Source organism: Pteronotus mesoamericanus, unplaced genomic scaffold (assembly GCF_021234165.1).
Source record: "Pteronotus mesoamericanus isolate MK-2021 breed Mesoamerican mustached bat unplaced genomic scaffold, CSHL_Meso_final scaffold_85, whole genome shotgun sequence".
NCBI lineage: Eukaryota > Metazoa > Chordata > Mammalia > Chiroptera > Mormoopidae > Pteronotus > Pteronotus mesoamericanus.
In genome coordinates this window covers 72,529,000-72,547,458 of record NW_026555329.1, presented here as the reverse complement: position 1 = coordinate 72,547,458, position 18,459 = coordinate 72,529,000, and the positions used below count along the sequence as shown (strand labels likewise).

The 18,459-nt window shown below is 47.0% G+C and overlaps 1 protein-coding gene across 1 annotated transcript in view; it reads left to right on the top strand.

Annotated features, from left to right (window-relative positions):
- Nucleotides 1–4,337: 4,337 nt before the first annotated feature.
- The window catches only part of CREB3L2 (cAMP responsive element binding protein 3 like 2), a 104,752-nt gene continuing 90,630 nt past the window's right edge, over nt 4,338–18,459 (top strand). Inside the window, exon 1 of the mRNA XM_054563881.1 lies at nt 4,338–4,819. Coding sequence (XP_054419856.1) covers nt 4,718–4,819 — 102 coding nt within the window. The 5' untranslated portion in view covers nt 4,338–4,717. The remainder of the gene's footprint in view (nt 4,820–18,459) is intronic.

The window sequence follows — 18,459 nt, the reverse complement described above, 5'->3', positions numbered from 1 at the left end:
ACAGCTCTCCTAATCATCATTAGCTGCCCTGTCCTATTTTCCTGAATTTCATCCATGGTCTGAAATATCTTCCCTTTCCAAGGTGATTTTAGCTTTGGGAAAAGCCAGAAGTCACATGGCATCACGGGTGATGCATGAGAGGGTGCATTGTTATGATGAAGCTCTCAATCACCAGTTGCCCATAGCTGCGGATCATCTGAATAGTTTTCACGGAGGAATGTTCAAGCTTAACACAAACTTTGATGCAGATTCATTGCTCTACCTGCTCAGTCATCTTGAATGTGACAGCCACACAGGACACATGCTCACGCAATGGCATCTGCTGCCCCTACTGACTAGCGCAGTGACGTCATCACTGTTCACACATGCGCATTCTAGTCCACTCTCCTTGGCTGCCAGGTTACATTGATGTCACACAGACCGTTCCCATATTGACAGTGGTTGGACTTTTCCTGGACAGACCTCGTGTACAAGAAGAGTGGAAGGGCAAGGCATACACCTTGAGAAGTAATGACAGGGATGCTAAGTCCTGTGCAGTGGCTGTTTGCAGGAGGGAGCCTGTCCCTTCCTGTTGGGGCTCCCGTGGGGATGAGGATGTGGTGCAGTCTGTGAGAGCTGCAGTTCACAAAGGACAGCAAAAGCTTAAATGTGGCCCATGGAGGGCTGCCGGTCAGACCCCGGCAGAGTCTCCGGAGAGGACGGGTTGCGGTCTTAATGAAGCACAGATGTGGGTGGCAACATGGCGCTATCGCAGGACAGCGCCTGGCGCAGCCCTGAGAGCCAGCTGTCCCACATGTGGGCATTAGTCCAAAGGGACTGAAGATACTAACTTGAAAAGATCTCTCTACCCCCTTGTTCAGTGAAGCATTATTTATCATAGACGTGGAAGCAACACAGATGTCCGTGGATGGACGAATGGATACAGAAAATGTGATATATACACACGGCGGAATATTATCCAGTCATCACAAAGAAGGAAATCCTGCCCTTTGCAATGACATAGATGGATTCTGAGGGCATTATGGTAAGTGAAATAAGTCAGACAGAGGAAGGACAAATGCTGTAAGACCTCACTCTTAAGTGGGGTATAAAAACAAAAACAGAAACACACACACAAAACATCTGGACACAGACATGGAGAACAGATTGGTGGCTACCAGAGAGAGGCAGCAAGTGAGGGGTGGGAAAAACGGGTGAAAGGGATCAAAAGGTAGAAACTTTCAGTTATAAAATGAGTAAGTCCTGGAGGGTGTCATGTACAGCCTGGTGACTATAACAAGACATTGTGATCATTTCACAATATATACAAACATCAAATCATTCTGTCGTATACCTGCAACTAATATGTTATAGGCCGATTATATCTCAAAAAAGAAAAGAGCAGACGGGGGAGCAGGGGCTGCTGCTTTTTTTAAAGGATGCCAGAGAAGCTGGAAGAAGAGTTAGTTAAACGGCTAAGTCCTGAAAACGAGAGGGACAAGCTCTTGTTCAAGGCATGGAACAGGAAATGGCCTAGGGAGAGAAGTCTTGCATGTGGTGAATGGGAGAAGCATATATGAAACGAGAGGCTGAAAAACTCACTGTCAGAGATTGTGACATTATTAAGGTACATAAAAGTTTAATTAAACATTTAGAGTACCAATTATTATATTACTTTATGAAGGGAAGACTTGGTGGCCTACAACAACATCCATTTATTTCCTTTAGCTTTTGTGGGTCAGGAATCTGGGTGAGGCGTCTCACAAGGCTGCAGTGATCTTAAGGCTCCACTGAGGAGGATCTGCTCACATATCCACTCATGTTTATTAGCCGGAAGCAGGTGCTGCTGGGTTGTCTGACTGAGGACTTCAGTTCCTTGCTGGCTGTTGGCTGGACACCTTCCCTAGTTCCTTGCTATGTGGCCTCTCTATAGGATGGCTCACAGCTTGGCAGCCTGCTTCCCTCAGAGCGAGCAAGCAAGCAAGCAAGCAAGCATGCAAGCGAGGACTACAGAACAAGAAAGTCAGGAGTATGACCATGTAGAAACCTTATTTTCTTTAATCTGCTCTTTTATTTTGATTTGTTTTCCTTTGACTCAAGTTGCCCTTTTCTAGTGCCTGACTCAACCCCCTGGCTCTCTCCCTTACTTAAGCATTAAGCCCCCAGGACAATGAGGTTCTGGCCAGCATCCAGTGGTCTTAGAAACAAAGCCTCAGGTCTGTTGACCAAAGAGAAAGAGTTTTAGTCAAATTAGAGATAACATCTAGGCCTCAGTTGTGTTTCAGCTCCAGAATGACCCCACCAACCACATCCTTGAGAATGCAGACGAAGCCATGCCGTGGTTGATGTCAGGACCAGATGTTAGGATCAACTCCCTAACCCCTACGGTGGTGCTGACCAATCAGAAGAGACCCCGCCCCCGCCATGATCCTAACTTCCTTAGTCATCCTGATTAATGATTTTCCCCTGTAGACCCCACCCCCTGGAAGCCATCTGGGAGCCAGGTCTTTAACATGAGCTACCTGTGACTCCAGGCATGGCATCATCTCCTTAATAAATCCCTACTTTCTTGGCTGCAAACTCTTGTTCGTGTCTTATTGAGCTTTAATGCGTGCAAGCAAATGGACCCCTTCAGCCCAGTAATAGGAGGCAGAATCACTTTTGACAGCCGATCACTTTTGCCATATTCCGTTGGTTAGGGGGAAGCCAAGGATCCAGCCCACACTCAAGGCGTTGCACAGGGCATGAACACCCGGAGGGAGGGTCATTGGTGCCACCTTAGAAGCTGCTGATCACATGGGGCATAACCAGGGGCTGACTTTCAAAAGCAGATGTGTTAGGCAGATACATGTTTGTATTCCAATATTAAGGAGGGTATACATGTTTCTTTCCTCACTAGCTTGTGTTGAGTGGTATGCTACAAAGACAGAGAAAAATACTGTACAAGGAAGGTGCATGAGGATAAAGTAGAATTTTCCCTTAAGCATCAAAGACCGAGGAGCTAGGACCAGACAAATGAAATAGTTTCCATAATAAACTGCTGCTTGAAAACAACAGAGTTCTGATAGATTTGACTGACCACAACTACCCAAAAAATACTTGCGAAGGAGACCAAGTAATACCTAATGCTTCAATGTGCCATTGTAAGGAACTTCTAGAGGCGATTGGCAAAGGCTCCTTTATATTTCAAATGACTTTGTTTTCTTAAAAGGGGGAGTGTAAAAGGAGGAAGAAAAAAATCACATCCTTGGAGGAAATACTTTGAATAGGCTCTTTCCTAATCTCGGCAGGCCTGGTGGTCTGGCTCCAGCCTGTCTCTCAAGCCGCCTCTCCCTCACTCACTGCCCAGCACAGCATGGTGCCCTCACACTGGCCTCCCAGTCCGTCAGCGGAACACCAGCTCAGCTCCTCCCCGGACCTCATTTCATTTAGTGCCCTGCTCAAAGAGTCACCTTCGCAGAAAGAACTTCCCTGACTGCTATCTAAACTAGCATAGACCTGCCCGTTGCTTTTACCTTCTTTTTACTTCATAGAAGTTACCACTTTACTAAATTATATTATGCCTTTATTTAAAGTCTGTTTATTGTTTGACTCCTCCACTGGGATAAAAGCTCTATGAATTCAAGGTTTTGAGCTCACTAGGACCTGGACAAGCAAGCCATTGATTCTTGTCAATAGTGTGTTGAGTGAATGAAAGCAAAAATAAGTAGAAGTTAAGTGAAGCCCATAAAATACAGGTCAGCAGCAAATGCATAACGGAAAGGGTGAAAAATGTAAACAAGCAATGACAATTTGCTAGAACTGTGCTAATACGAATTCATGTGTAATGGTGAATTTTTATATTTTTGTATAATACGTAATTCATTTTTAAAAAATCCTGCAAGACTAAAATGAGTTAATGTGCTGGAAAATAGTTAGGAAAACATATAAACCTGGTGGCACACCAACTCCCTTTTCCTCCAGACGCGTGCTAATTTCTGCGGAGTCTCCGCGAGAACACTGAGCTCACCCTCCCTCCTTTAAAAAAAAAATGTATTCTTGTCGTTATTCGATTGGCTGCCCCTCCTAGGCACCTGATTTTCATTGGCCTCCACACCAGGCTGTCACTCCCGAACTCAAGCATTCCATTGGTCCGCTGCCGCAGACAGCGGCGGCTGCCTGAGGTCGGGCTGGAGGAGTTTCCCGATGACGTCAAAGCACCTCCCGCCCACATTCCAAAGCCTGGGCCTAGACCCCAGACTTTGGGGGCGGGACGGACGGAAGGAAAGACTTGTGATTGGCTGGAGTGGGCGAGGTGAGTATCCGATTGGCCACTCCTTGGAGGGAGGTGGAGTCGTAGGTGGGTCCTAGAGACGAGCTGAGGCGCTCTGGGGAGTCTCAAAGTTTGTGTCTGGAACGGTAGTGGAAAGTGGGCTTAACGAGAAGGCATTTTCTTGGGATGAGAGCTGTTCTCCTATCTTCTTTTTGGATGCATACCCTCCTTTAACCCCGTCAGCCTTCGCCCGATTCCTCGACAGCCTGTCTCCCCCGGGGATTTTCGGATCTCCGAGGACACCGGACGGGGAGCCCTTGGCAGTCCTCTCTCAGGCAGGGGAGCGAACGTTTTCCTTCCTAAGTGCATAAGCTACACGCACACACGCGCACACACACGCGCGGAGCCGGATCTCGCCCTCCGAGGCGGTTCTGCACGCTCCCCTTCTGCGCTCAGCATCCTAGGCCCATCGCGCCTCGGACCACCATGGAGGTGCCCGAGAGCGGGGAGCAGAGCGTCCTGCAGTGGGACCGCAAGCTGAGCGAGCTGTCAGAGCCCGGGGACACCGAGGCTCTCATGTATCACACGGTGAGGACACGGCGACGGGGCGGAGAGGGCGGCTTGATAGGGGGAGTGCTGTCATCAGAGGAACAGCTGGGGAAAGGGAACTGGGATGGAAGTATTTGGGAAGAGGCATGCCCGGAATGAAGAGTTCTGGGGGAGAGGCGTGGTTTTCCTATCTGAATAAAGGTGCGCAGCTGGCTCTTTTTAACTTTCAGCAATAGTTTATGACACTGTATTGCTTTGGTAATTTTTACTTTTTCCCCCAAGGCTTTTTCACCTTTGCAATATCATTTCCTATCGCTATCAGTACTGTAAAGTGGGAGAAGGGTAAGGTATTTTGAGAATAATATGCCTCTGTTTCAGTTAGATTTTTGTGGGAAGGTTTTTAAAATCTAAACATAATAAAGCAGCATTTTCTTTCCTTCGCTGTCATATTCTCTTTTTCCTTTACTTTCATATTAATATTGCAACAGGTACACTCGTGTGTGTGTGTGTGTGTGTGTGTGTGTGTGTGTGTGTGAGAGAGAGAGAGAGAGAGAGAGAGGCCCCATCGAATGAGGAGGAAAATTGCTTTATTTGGCTCCTTTAACTGCACAGCCAAGAAATCTGCTTCCTCCCTCTTCAGAGGAAAGATCAGCAGAGGAGTATGGAAAATCTGAGGCAGCCGTGTATTTCAGAAAGTCTTTGGAGAAGGTGGGACAGCTCACCAGTTCCTCCTTCAGTCCAATGCCTCAGAGACCCCTTTGGGGATTAAGTGGCCACAGAGCACAGACATTTCTTTGAAAGTTTTCAATTTCAGTTTTTTTTGGTATTAACTATGCAAAATGAAATTTTATTTTCAGCAGCCAGTGCTGATTAATGACTGAAGAGCTTTGTTTCTTTTTTTTAATAAATGCATAGGGGTGTGTGTATGAGAGAGAGAGAGAGGGAGGGAGAGAACAACACTAATGAGAAAACGAGAGGCTTGGCTGTTTCCCCTTCATGACTCTTTTAATGGGGTCAGTGCCAGGATATTTGAAACTTTTGCAAAATGGCCTGCAGGCTCCACCTCTTTGGCCTTTGCCTCTGTCTGACGTTATTTTGGGAAAAGGGGTGAGGGCCTCCCTGCGATTCCCACCAAAGCGTTTGTGGTGGCCGAGAATGGCTTGTTTAAAAAAATGCAGAGTGCAGGGCTGAGGGGGAATGGTAGTTCGTGCTGGGGTACAAGCCAGATGTGGAGCGTGATCTGCCAGGCTCTGCTCAGGGAGCCTGTCCCACAGACCGCGTGGGCCGAATTTCGATGGAGGGGCCAGATGTGCTTCCTTATCTTTAGTGCGGAACTTAGAGCATGTTGACCCTCAGAAAGCTTCTGATAATTGGATGCCCCAGATGTTCCTCCTGACACGGACTGCACTTGAACCATTTGGGGAGGACGGCTCTTTTCTTTTGTTCTTAAATACATGGAAAGATGTCTCATCCAGCACCTCCAATGTCACAGCATTGGGCTTGTCTTCGAACTGGTGGGATGAAGTATGCACAGGTGTCCACATTTCCTTTCTTGGGTTCTGTGGCTTGCATTTGCGAGGTCACAGGCCAGGGGTTGAGATGCTAACTGCGACTCTAACATCCATCCCAGGCAGAACGGCTCAGACTGGCTCTTAACATCTTCCTGCCGCTGTCTCAGAAACAGAGGTCTTACCTTCCTTTTGGTATTAAGGGCTCGGTTTTTCTATGTCATTGTAATGAAGCAGTGATGTGTGATGATTTTTCTTCTGCTTTTGTTTTTTTTTTCAGTGACTTTATGTTCACCACCTAGGGATGCGTTTCTCTCCTGGGGATTTCACTCATATAAAAGACCCCTGACGATTGCCTCAAGTCATTGCCAACAAAGTGCGCATATGAATTAGTGTTGAAAGAGGTATTAGGTTTAGTAGCATAGACACCTGGATTGTATTCCTTCTAAACTAAAAGGAGTTTGGCAGAGATTTGAAAATAGATAACTTCCCCATCTGTTTCTTGAACTCTGTAGGGTGTCCAGTTGCAGAGCTGGTTATTATTGCCATTTGGCCATAATGTGCGATGGACTGACCTCCAGGTAGAAAAAGTATGGCTCGATTATACAGTCATTCAAAGATTTGATTTTGTTCTTTTAATTAATAGTTATTGAATGTCTGCTAAGTGCCAAACACTGTTCTAAACAGTTGTGATACCCAAGTGAATAAAAGCAGACAAAAATTCTTGACTTTAAGAAGCTTACATTTTAATGTGTGTGTGTGTGTGTGTGTGTGTAGGGGAAGATAAGCAAATGACAAACATCAGTAAAATAGTATGTTAGGCAATGTAAGTGCTATTGAAAAAGTAAAAGTAAAACAAGGTGAGGGAGATGGAGAAAGGGCAAAATAGGATATTGAGTTGAGTAATCAGAATAAGCCTCAGAGAGAAAGCGGATCTGAACAAAGGCTTGAAGGAGGGGAGAGTATTAGCTGAACAGGATGAAAAGCCTAAGCTGGGAACGGGTCTATCATGAGCCTACGGTAACAGCATTTTCTGTTTTAGATTCCTGTCAGTGTAGTCAATTATTCTCTGTAAGTGTGGGTGACTTCTGAGGCACAGTGCCTGTGTTTGGAATGAACCCCTAAAACTTTCCCAGTTGAGTGGGTTGGGCATTATATAAAGACGGAAGAGCCTGCAGGGAGGGGAAGGTGCAGGGTAAATTAGGAAAGCGGTCAAATAGATAATAGCTACCATCTATTGAGCACTTACCATCTGAAAGGGAGGGCTGGCCTCACAAGCCTGCCACCTGCGCAGCCCACAGGCCTTCGTCTGATGCTCTACGGTCATCGGTCATCGTCTTGCAATCCGTAATCGTTTCTGGACAGGGGGCTCCAACTTTCCATTTTGCATCGAGTCCCACGGGTCATGTAGTTGGTCCTGCTGAAAGGCATTGTATTTAGTGCTTTTCAAAAATTATACCATTGAACCCTCCTAATGACCCACTGAAAGAGTCATTTTTATTATTTTTATTCTACAATTAAGAAAACTGAGGCTTAAGGAGCTTAAGTGACTTGGTGAAAGGTCCCACAGCTAATTGTTGACAGAGCCAGAACTTCGTATGCAAGGCTGCCTGCCTTCAAAGCCCGAGTTCTTGCTCACCAGCCTGTGTGAATGAAGGATCCAGAGTTAAACAGAAAGAACAGAGTCAGGATGGGAGAAGATGACTGGGCTGTCAGGACCTGCGGAGCCTGAAGGCAGCTAATGTTTAACTGAGGATGGCAGGCACCAGGCCTTCCTAGCATGATCACTCTATTTGCTCTCAATAGGGACTTAGTTTCTGCTTGCATGGTTGCTAATGCCCTGTTTTAGCAAACCTGTCACCTACCTGATTTTAAAAGCACAGAAGGTTTAAGTTGCCTGAGGCTGGGATTTTAAGGTCTCTCAGCGGCCTTCTGGGAGCCATCAGGAGCGACGATTTTCTCATTTGCTGAGTTACGAAGAAGACTTCTTGGTCCAGAAAGACAAAGGCTCAAGGTCTACAAAATAATGAAGCGCAGAGGAGAGTGAATATGGGCTTGCTTGTTAGATCCTGAATTATTAGAGCTTTGGGCTCCCTCTTGAAGCTGAAAAAATAGTTCCTATGCAGATGATGAAATATTATTTTAAGTCAGTATTTTTATGAAAGTGACTTGGGGGTCAAGAAGTCAAGAGAGGGAGGGAGGGAGGGAGGAGTTATTTACACTCTATCCCTTTGTACTATTCAGATTTTTACCTCCTGAATGTATTTAGAGAATGAAAAATGACAATTGAAAGGCACTGTGTAAAACCGGACTAGAGATAATTTTAGCCTGAGTTTCCTTGAGGGCAGAGGGGGATCTGCTTTGCTATTAATGCTCAACACCACTCCCTGCGCTCAGCACCGTTCGCCACTGGGGAGGGGTGGGTGGAGGCCTTGGGCGAAGAACCGAGAAGCCAGCGGGTGTGCTTGGTAGGGAGGGGCGGGGTGGAGGATTAACAGTGGGTTTGTGTTTGATAAACTTTGTGATCTTGGTGCTTTTCTTATTTTATTTTACTTTTGGTAACTTTCTTATATCTCAGTTTAGCAATCTGGAAAACAGGAATTTCTGTCAATTCTTGCAATGAATTTATTTTATTTTTTAAAGTATACAACAGGAGCTACCAATACCAAATCTTTGCAAAAATAACGAAAGTTCTGCTTGTTTTACGCGCAAAATCCCTATAAATCCAGTTCTTTCTCAGATGATTTAAGGGTTATGCTACTGAACTTGTGCATCCAGCTGGGTCTAGAAGTGAAACGACTGATCCCAGACAGTGACAGGCGGGGAGTTGAGGGGATGTTCAGCCTGCCTGGGGTCCGGATGTGAGGCCGTCTGGCTTCCACATCGGTTACTGGTTGCCAGAGTGGAGGTGGCTAATCTCACAGGCGTGCGGTTTCCCGTTCCTCCTGGCTGGCCCAGGGCTCCGGGGGGACAGACACTGAAGCTCATGGTTTGTTGTTTGCCTCCTGTCGTTGGCCTCTGGCCAGGTTCTGGGGGGAACCTGGGTCCCTGTGGCTTGAGAGTATCATTGCCTCTGGTCACGTGATCTCCACAAACTGAATAAAGGGAATGATTTCCAATGGGAGACAAAGCTGTGAAGTGTAATTTGTCTTCAAGGCCCTCATTTCAGCGTGTTTCCCGTTCACTCTTTTTGTGTTTCCTTTGTTTCTTGGACTCCCCCTCTCCCCCATAGTCACTGTAACAATGCTCTCTTTCCAATTTTTCCTCTTCAGTTTTGCTTTCAGGAAAGATTTGATAAGCTTACACTATCGGGTGAATCTCTATGTGGAGAATTCAGGGCAATAGATAATCGAGGGGGGGGCGGAATTTGTGGAATTGTCGGGGAAGCCTTTACTACCCCTCTACCTTTCCATCCATGCATGTGGGCATTATTGATAAGCTAGCTTTGCACGTGTGTTGCTTATCTACGATCTAAAGGATTTTTATTGGCTTGGTGAAAAACCGTTAACCTGTTATATTACTGTCTCTGAAATTGTTCTTATGGTGTTTACAAGAGTTGGGGGAGGGTGGACTTGGGCACAGCCCTGAAAGATGAGTATTGTACTCGCCTTCCTTCTTGATCCTTGAATGAAAATATTCTGTGAAAAGTTGTGCTTGCAGGAGAAACAAGGCAGTGCAACTAGATTAATAATTGAATTATATGACAATGCTTGCAGCTGCAAGTAACTGAAAACTGATTCAGATTGCCTATATAATAAGTAAATTATTATGTCATGTTGCAAGAGGCCTAGAAGTATAGCTGCTTGTTTGGCTGATTCAGCAACTCCTCCATGTTATCTTGGGCCCAGTTTCCATCCATCTATATGCAGATTTCATCTTTAGGTTGGGGCAACCTGAAGGCAACTCGTACCTATATGAGTGACCGGTGTTCAATTCAAATGACACTATCCAGAAGAAGAGAGGTTGTATCTTCCTCATGTTCCTCCTTAGGATGGAAGAAACGTTTCAGGAACCCCCCAGCTGATTTCTCTTTGAGCTTCATTGGCAAGGATTAGGTCACATGACCACTTCTAAATCAGTGGCTGGAAAGGGATTTACATGACTGGCTTAGATTAGTCACTCAGGGATAGGGATAGAGGAGCCACTGGAGGCTCACTCAGCGTGATCATTTGTAATGACTGTTAGTGAAGCAGTCTGAGTTGGTAGTCCTTTACTTAACTAAAAGATATGTTTGTTCAACCAATGCCTCTTTTGATGACAAAGATGGACTAGCAAATAGAAAATATTTTAAATTCTACTATCAGCCTTGGGAGCAAAAGACTAAACCAAATACCGTGCCACTGGCAATGCTCTAAGGACATTATTTAGCTGTGCTGATAGTGCCTAGTGAAGGAAGGCTGTTGAGACGGCAAGAGTCTCTGAAATGCATGCAAAGGTTATCACAGAGGGAGCGTCGCTGTGTCCCAGCTTACAAACTTGGAAATCTAGAATTAACAATGCTATCTGAACTTGGCATCAGGGTCAACTCTCAGGGCTGAAGGTAACCAGCTAAGCCTGTGCTCGTGCTCATTCTCACCATGCAAGACAAGGATAACTTGTTTTGTTCCAGCTTCACATGAGCTCACATCAGTAGGTGGAAAGGGGAATGCCCTTTTTCAAAGAAGCTGTTCTCCCAGTTGCATATGGCTAGTCAAATATTGATATGGGTGTGCCTATTTGCAGCTCGAACTTCCTAGTGCAGGCATGGCTCTGACCTGCCTGCTGACTGTCTTGGGAAGATAGCCTGGGCTTTGGCCCGGCAGCTGGTACGACACAAGAGCTGATGGCTGCAGTGTGTCTGTGAATGATTTTATGAAGTAGGGAGTAGGATCTACATTCCCTACCTCTGTAGAGTTAGAATTGAAAGGAAAGGATGAGACCCACAGTCTTTGTGTTGACGTTGAGCCTATTCCTCCATCTCCCTGCTCACCACATGCTCTCAGACTCTTTCAAATGAAGCTCCAAGTGACCTCTGGTTTTCCCGGAATGGCATTGTCAAGGTTATCCATGAGGTACATAGGAGGTGATGACCCGTTTTATCTGTGGAGGATTTGAAAGCCAGAGCAATAAAGAGTTTGCTCAGCAGGAACACAAGCTCTTCTAGGACAGGAGACATGACTTTGTCTTTTCTGTGTTCCCACAGTGCTAAACCAAGCGCAGGATGCTCAGAGATACACTTTAAGTAGATGATGCACTTTAAGTAGAGTGAGGCAGCCTTGGAGAATGAATAAGCTCACTGGCCTTTTTTATTAATGTAGTTTTTACACTCTGCATTCTTTTTTATTACTTTTTAAAGATTTAATTATTTATTTTCAGAGGGAGAGGAAGGGAGGGAGAGAAACATCGATGTGAGAGAGAAACATTGATTGGTTGTCTTTCATATGCGCCCTGATCAGGAATTGAACTGGGGACCTTTCACTTTGCGAGACTGTGCCCAACCAACTGAGCCACACTGGTCAGGGCTGAACTCCACATTCTTGTAAATGCTTCTGCAAATCTGACATTTTAGTATAAAGCGACTTGGGTAATTCCATGTCAGTATTTTTCCGTGTTTGGTTAAGAGAACCACGTGGGGATGGGGGGCTTAGATTGCAGTCCCAAGTTGCCACTAGAGCAGAGTTGAAGGCAGCATTGTGGAAGGGGTGGGTTTTCGAGCCAAGCAGATTTGACCTTGAACAAATGACTTCACCTCTTCGGGTCTTAGTTTCTTCACCTGTCACTGCCTGCCTCATAGTAGACATGCCTTCTACCCTGTCCGAGAACTCGGGTGCCTTCTGTCTGGGACCTCGGGGGCCTGATGTCCTCCCGGAACACGGGTGCCCATAGTCACTCTCTAGTGTATCTTCATTTTCTCTCCGCCCCAGCTTCTACCTTCTGCTCTAAACACGGGTCCTGGCCTTGAACACATATTTGCCAGATGCTATTACTCATTCTCGCTCGTTTTCTCTCTCTTGTTTACTGCCACCCTTGCTCCAACCAGTGGTCAAAGCTCCCGCCTTCATTTCCTCACTTTCTACTTGCTCCTGCATCTGCGTTTTCTGGTTCCTTCTGCTGCCCCAGGTCTTCTGGCCTCTCCCTAACTGCTAACTCCAGTCTTTCCTCTACCCTTGCCTGCTGGGCCTCATGGAACTCTTCGGCAATGCTGAGCGTCAGGTTACCTTGTAACTCATTCTGGTAACTCGCTCTCATGGGTTTAGTTTTTCCTCCTTCCCGGGCTTCCTTACCACTTATTAAAATGTGAGCATTTGGTGATTGGCCTTCCCATCTTTCTGTATGCAGCCCTGGGCTCCTCTGTCAACTTCAATACAGACGGTGTCAGATTTTTATACCTGTTATTTGTCAGTTGACAGACAGTGGGAGATCTTTGGAGTATGACCCAGGATTTTTCTGGGCCCTCATTAGCGGCAGAACCGGGCTGGCTGGGTAACCCTTGGAACTTCACAATGCATTCTACAGGCTTCGAAGAGCTCTGGTGCCCTTTGGTCCTCCTTATCAGTGTACCCCATTTATCTCAGGGGATGTCTACTGACTCAGCTCCCCTGCAGTGTAACCCTGGGAGCAGCGCACGGGTCCTGATCGAGACAGCTGTTTCTAGAGTCAATGCCATCCACCAGGTGCTGGCAGTGTTTTGTCTGGGCTTGTGCTTATTCTTTGGCTGGGGAAACCCATTTGCTGTTCTCCAGGGGCACGTCTGATTTTTTCCCTGGGACTGCGGAAGGTCAACGTGAAAGTCAGACATAACTTCTTAGCTCATGGACCGTCTATTCCTCTGGTGTGTTAACCGCTGCCAAGCTCGGTTACAACTGCCTCCCATCTAATTGTTTGCTTTTGAATCGCTCTATTCTGGAGGAATTTATTTATCTAAAATTTACTGACATGACTTTCAATTTTTTTTTTCTTTTTTAAGAATGGAGATGGATTACTCTCAGCCACCCACATTTCTGTGCCTGCTGCTTGTTAGTGGCTCTTGGAAGAGAGTTTTCCTTTGGCGCATAAAGCATTTTGATGTGTGAGCTCGTTTCTCGTACAGACGAGTTCCCGTCCTTGGTCTCCGTGTCTGCATCTGTGAAGTGTAGCATTTGTCCCAAAGGTCCCTTTTCACCCCACACTTCCTGGCTGAGTATCACGCTCCTACCCTGGAAAGCCTTTTCTCTTTAAAGAAAACAGGCGACTGAAAACAACACAATTCAGTGGATTGATTGCCTCTTTCATGGGGGCAGCTCAATTAATCGTCAGGTGTAGTTTGGCATTTTGTCACTTCTGTCTTCTGACTTAAAACCCTGCTTCAGTAAAACCCAGACAAAATAAAGAATGGAAAAACAGAGAGGCATGGAGGTAGGAAACATATTTTTAACATCAGGAAAAAAAAATTCCCTCTTCAGACTTCTTGGCAAATAAGAGGAGTCTGGGGGGGGGGGGGGGGGGGCGGGGGGAAAGGTCCACAAACAGTTTCCTAGTTGTCTGAGTGGAAAATCCTGGTTTTTAACATTTCATATCTTGGAAGTGTCTGAATAGTTTTTGTTTAAAGGGAAATTCCTTTTGGCTGAGAAAGAGCCTGCAGGATTCAAACTGATAGGGCAATGTTTTCAGAAAACTTGGAGGAAATAAGGCTTTGTGATGAAGGTGCTTTTTACTGGCCAATTGTGTTAAACAGAAATTTAAACCCATGTTTACAAATCAGTGTGTTAAAGCTTCAACCTTTAACTCCTTCCTTCTTCTCACTTCCTCCCTGGGCATCCTGGGGAAGCATCTCCCATAGCTGGCCTTTCCTCCAATTTGAGAAACTTAATGAACTGCTTTTCTAAACCCATACGTGTTCAAGGCAGGAGGATATGCGTTCTTGACCTCGCGGCTCTCCCAGTAGAGTGGGCAGGAAGATGTGTAAACAAGTCATTCAATTACAATCATTAAATGCCTGGTGTACATTTCACTTTAGAGCTGTATTCAAAGTATTTCTGGAGCACAGAGAATGGGATAACAACTCTGAAGGAGATGAAGAGTTGGGGAATACTTTGCAAAGGAGGAGATAGTTGCAGTGGGTCCTGCTATACATAGGAGTTCTCCAGCAAGTGGGAGCAGCAGATCCTGAGGAGGAATGTGTAAAACATCGTAGTTGATTCTGGAAATACCAAGTAATTTCATGTGGTTAGAGAGCAGGGTGCTTTGTGGGGAGTGTTGGAAGATAAGACGAGATTGTAAAGGTTTGCTTGCTTTGTAACCATTTGGATATCCTTTTGTGGGCAGAAGGGTGGGAGGCTTTTAACAAGAGAGGGCCAGCAGAAGGTATGTGTTTTAGAAAAGAGGCCCTAGTGGTTATGGAGGATGGATTAGAGGGGAGAATTAATGGCAACAAGATAATCTGCTGGCTGTTTCATCTCTGAAGTAGCAGAAGATACCATGAAGGCTGGAACCAGACAGGGAGGAGCACATGAACACAAGAAAGGCTTAGGAGCTAGACTTGGAGACTCGGTGACTCAGGGGCATGATAGAGGGACATGGGAAACTTCCTGTTTTCTGACTTGGTAACGGGGCTGCCGTTGATGGTGCTGCCATTGGCCTAGCTAGGGGATATTTGGAGGAGAAACGAGTTTGGTGGGGAAGATAATGAGTTCAACTTTGGACATGGCAATTCTGATGTGTTTTCGGAGCCTTCAGATACCTCAAGGGCGTGTGGAAGCTTGGGTCTGGAGTTTTGGAGAAACGTCCGGACGGAGGATGGAGGTTTGGGTGCTCCAAGCCTAGGGCAGCATGAGCGAAGCTAGTACCTCATTAAGATAGTCCTGAGAGTGGTAGGCTGAGCGTGAGCAGTGCCCCGAAAGGCTGAGGACGGAGCCCCGGGGGGCACTTGAAGGGTTAGCAGGGGAAGAAGAATCTGCAGATGGAGCTCAGAAAGAAACGGCAGGGAAATGTGGAGAAAATCTGTAGCAGCCCTATCACAGGATCCAAAGCTGGAAGCACTGCTGCAGAGCAGTCGAGATCAAGGGCTGACTGTGCACTTCACCGCTAAGCACTGCAAGCACTGTGTGCGCACGCGCGCGGGGCAGCACCTGGGTCCGGCCACAGCGGCCTCCCTGTGGTCTGTGCCCATGGGTGTGCGGCGTGACGCTGTGCCTAGGCCCTGGAGGCCTTGCTTCCAGGAGAGAGTAGAAGCTGCGGGAGGGCAGGGACTGAGAAACGTGCCTGGTGGATAACAGGTGCACGCTGCCTCTCCCTTTGTTTTTCTCCTGTTCGAGGGTAACATCAGCCCTCCGGGTTGCTCTTGGGAACCATCACGGGTGCCTGTGCAGTTTTATGAAGGTCCTTTCTTCTTTCTTCTCTCCAGACTGAGTGCGTCTATCCCTCTGTCCTTCTGATCAGTGAGGAGGACTTCGTGCATGTGTCATTTATGGTTCACAGGCTTTGGGTTATGCAAAGGAGTAATCTCCGGACGCACACCTATAAAAGAGCGGTGGGATGCAGCAAATGACTATTTTGTCTGAGACTTTTCCTCTCCGCATTTCTTCTGACTCTTTCCACTGTGAAAGCATCAGGTGGATCCACCAGTTGCCAAACGTGGCTTTGGTCACAGAGACATGAACAATCTTCAAACGGCCTCAAGACAGGAAAACAAAACTGACTCGCTCTGTTTTCCTGAGACATAATAAAAGGGGCAGGTGAGGACAAATAGTTTTGTAATAAGGATACGAGTCGGAGGGCTATCCAGGGGAGGGAACGTTGAAGTAAATGGTGCAGCTTCAAAGAAAGTGTGTAGCTCCTGGCAGGGTCTGGCTTTCCGGGCCCACAAAGGGGCCTCTGTCCCCATGCCTTGCAGCCTTCCCTGCGTGCTGGGGGCTGGCCGCCACCTTTGCTCGCTGCTGCCTTGTATCTGGGGCGTTGCTTTTATCTCAGGTCTGCTGTCACCCAGGGAGGTCAGGGACAGGCATGGGAAGAACAGCTCTGCAGCCCGGAGGGAAAGAGGTGGGTGGGAAGGAAGGGGGCTTCTGCTTCCCCACAGCCCAGGCGGAAGCAGCCTCGCCCGGAAGGCAGTTCGGCTGTGGTGCCGGGTTTGTGCACCACTTGGCTGACGGGGAATCAGATTGGTTTTTATCACATTATTTCAGTGACAAAATGTCTTGCGGGGTTGAAGCACTATATTACAAACTTGAAGAAAAATAGACTTCGTTGTTTAGAACAGTGTTAGGTTCACAGCAAAGTCGAGCAGCACATGCAAAGAGTTCCCGTGCGCCCCTTGTTCTCGCCCCACCGCGCACAGCCTACCCCACCATCCACGTGCCGTTAGGGACTTTGGGACTGTGGATCCGTAAGCTGGGTTTACCTGGGGCAGCTTTTGATTTTAACTTTGCTTTTTAAAATTAGTCACAGACAAGCTTCCTTTTGTAGTCCTTCAAGAAGCCAAATTGGCCCACAAGACCCTTAAACTTATATGTATGTCAGTGTATGTGGGGGTGTGTGTGTGTAGGACGCTCTGTGTTCTGTTTTAATGAAGTCACTTAAAACAATTTAGGAACAGACCTATAGATTTCAGTAGAATACAATTAAAAAGTTGAAATCTGGTGTAAACTACCCTGCCTTTCCATTTACAAATGGCTTAGGCTAGACACTGTCCCTTGGAAAGGGGTGGGGTTGAGTGGGGGGAATACCCTATTTTTTGTAACCCAAGAACCTGAAGCCCAGCTTCATAGTGAGGACTTTTAACTTCCTGCCCTCAGATGGTATTCATTTCTGAGGCCCAGCCAGAAGTTGTTTTTCTGGTTCTGCTCTGGATTTGCAAGTTTTCTTTCCAGGGCTCTCCTGCAGCCGTGACCTACATTTGGAAACAGCTGGGAAGCCTTGGGCTGTGGGCTGAGGAGCATGAGGAGGCCACAACCAAACCCAGATGGGGACAGACCTGCCGGCCTCGGGCTCTGGGACATGGTGTTCTAAGCGAAGGTGCCCAGCGACGCCGGCAACTTATGCACGTTCGTTTGTGTGTGGTGAGGAAGAGAGACAGAAAAGTAGTAGCGAGAAAGCCATTTGGTTTTTCAGCTGTGTTTACACAATAGAAACATGAGGTGGGTTGAAACCAGTGTTTGCTTTTGATTTAAATACAGACATATAGGAGGAAACTGAAAGTAAGCCAGGCCCAGCTGAGAAGTGGCCGTTTGGCTGAGTGGCTTGAACCGAGTGAGTTTTTAGCTCTCTTACTCAGACCCTTCCTGTTTCTGTAGTGGAGTTCTGAATGTCCTGTGATTGGCTGATGGCTCACCCACCGGAGGAGAGCGGTGCTAAAGGCAGGCCTTTTGGGATCAGCGCCGGCTTCGTCGCCCTTCTTAGCCCTGACAGATGATTTGTCCAGTGCTTTCCCAGCCCTGTCGGCCTGGCACTCGTGGACAATGACGGCAGGGTCCGCCTTGTGCTCTGAAGGAATGGAGGAGGCTGATTGCAGCCAGGGGCTCCGTTGGCCCTAGCCTCCGCTGGAAGCCCTCCAAAGGCACGTGTGTTGGGAAGCTCCCAGAACAGTGCCACGCACATCATATGTATCCAATAAAATACTTGCTGAGTGAACGGGGGAATGGATGACTCTGGGTTGACAATATGGTCTGGCACTCTCTGCTCCAGGTACCTTTCTGAGACGATTTCACAAGGCTGTGATAGCGGATGAATGGCGTGGTGTAAATAAAGTGCTGCCTATCCCCGTGCCGACCCCATGGCCACCACCTAGCAGATGTGAGGGTCACTGTCCTCTGTGTTTCTACTCCAGTAATTTCAGGGAAACATGGGAAGAAAACCCTTGCTGAATTCTAAACTGGAAGAAAAAAAATTGAGGAGCTCTGCCTCGCTGGTGTGGCTCAGTTCATTGGGCATTGTCTTGCAGACCTAAAGGTTGCCAGTTCTATTCCCGGTCCTGGCACATGCCCACGTTGCGGGTTCAGTCCCTGGTTGGGGCACGTGCAGGAGGCAACCAGTCAGTGTTTCTCTCTCTCATCGATGTTTCTCTCCCTCCCTTCCCCTCTCTCTAGAATCAATAAAGAAAAAAAAAAAAGGATAGAGTAAAGCCTCTCCAGTGTGACCTAATGGTTTAATTAATTAATCAATCATCTCCAGTTTTATTGGGATCTAATTGACATGTAACACAGGTGTACAACACAATGG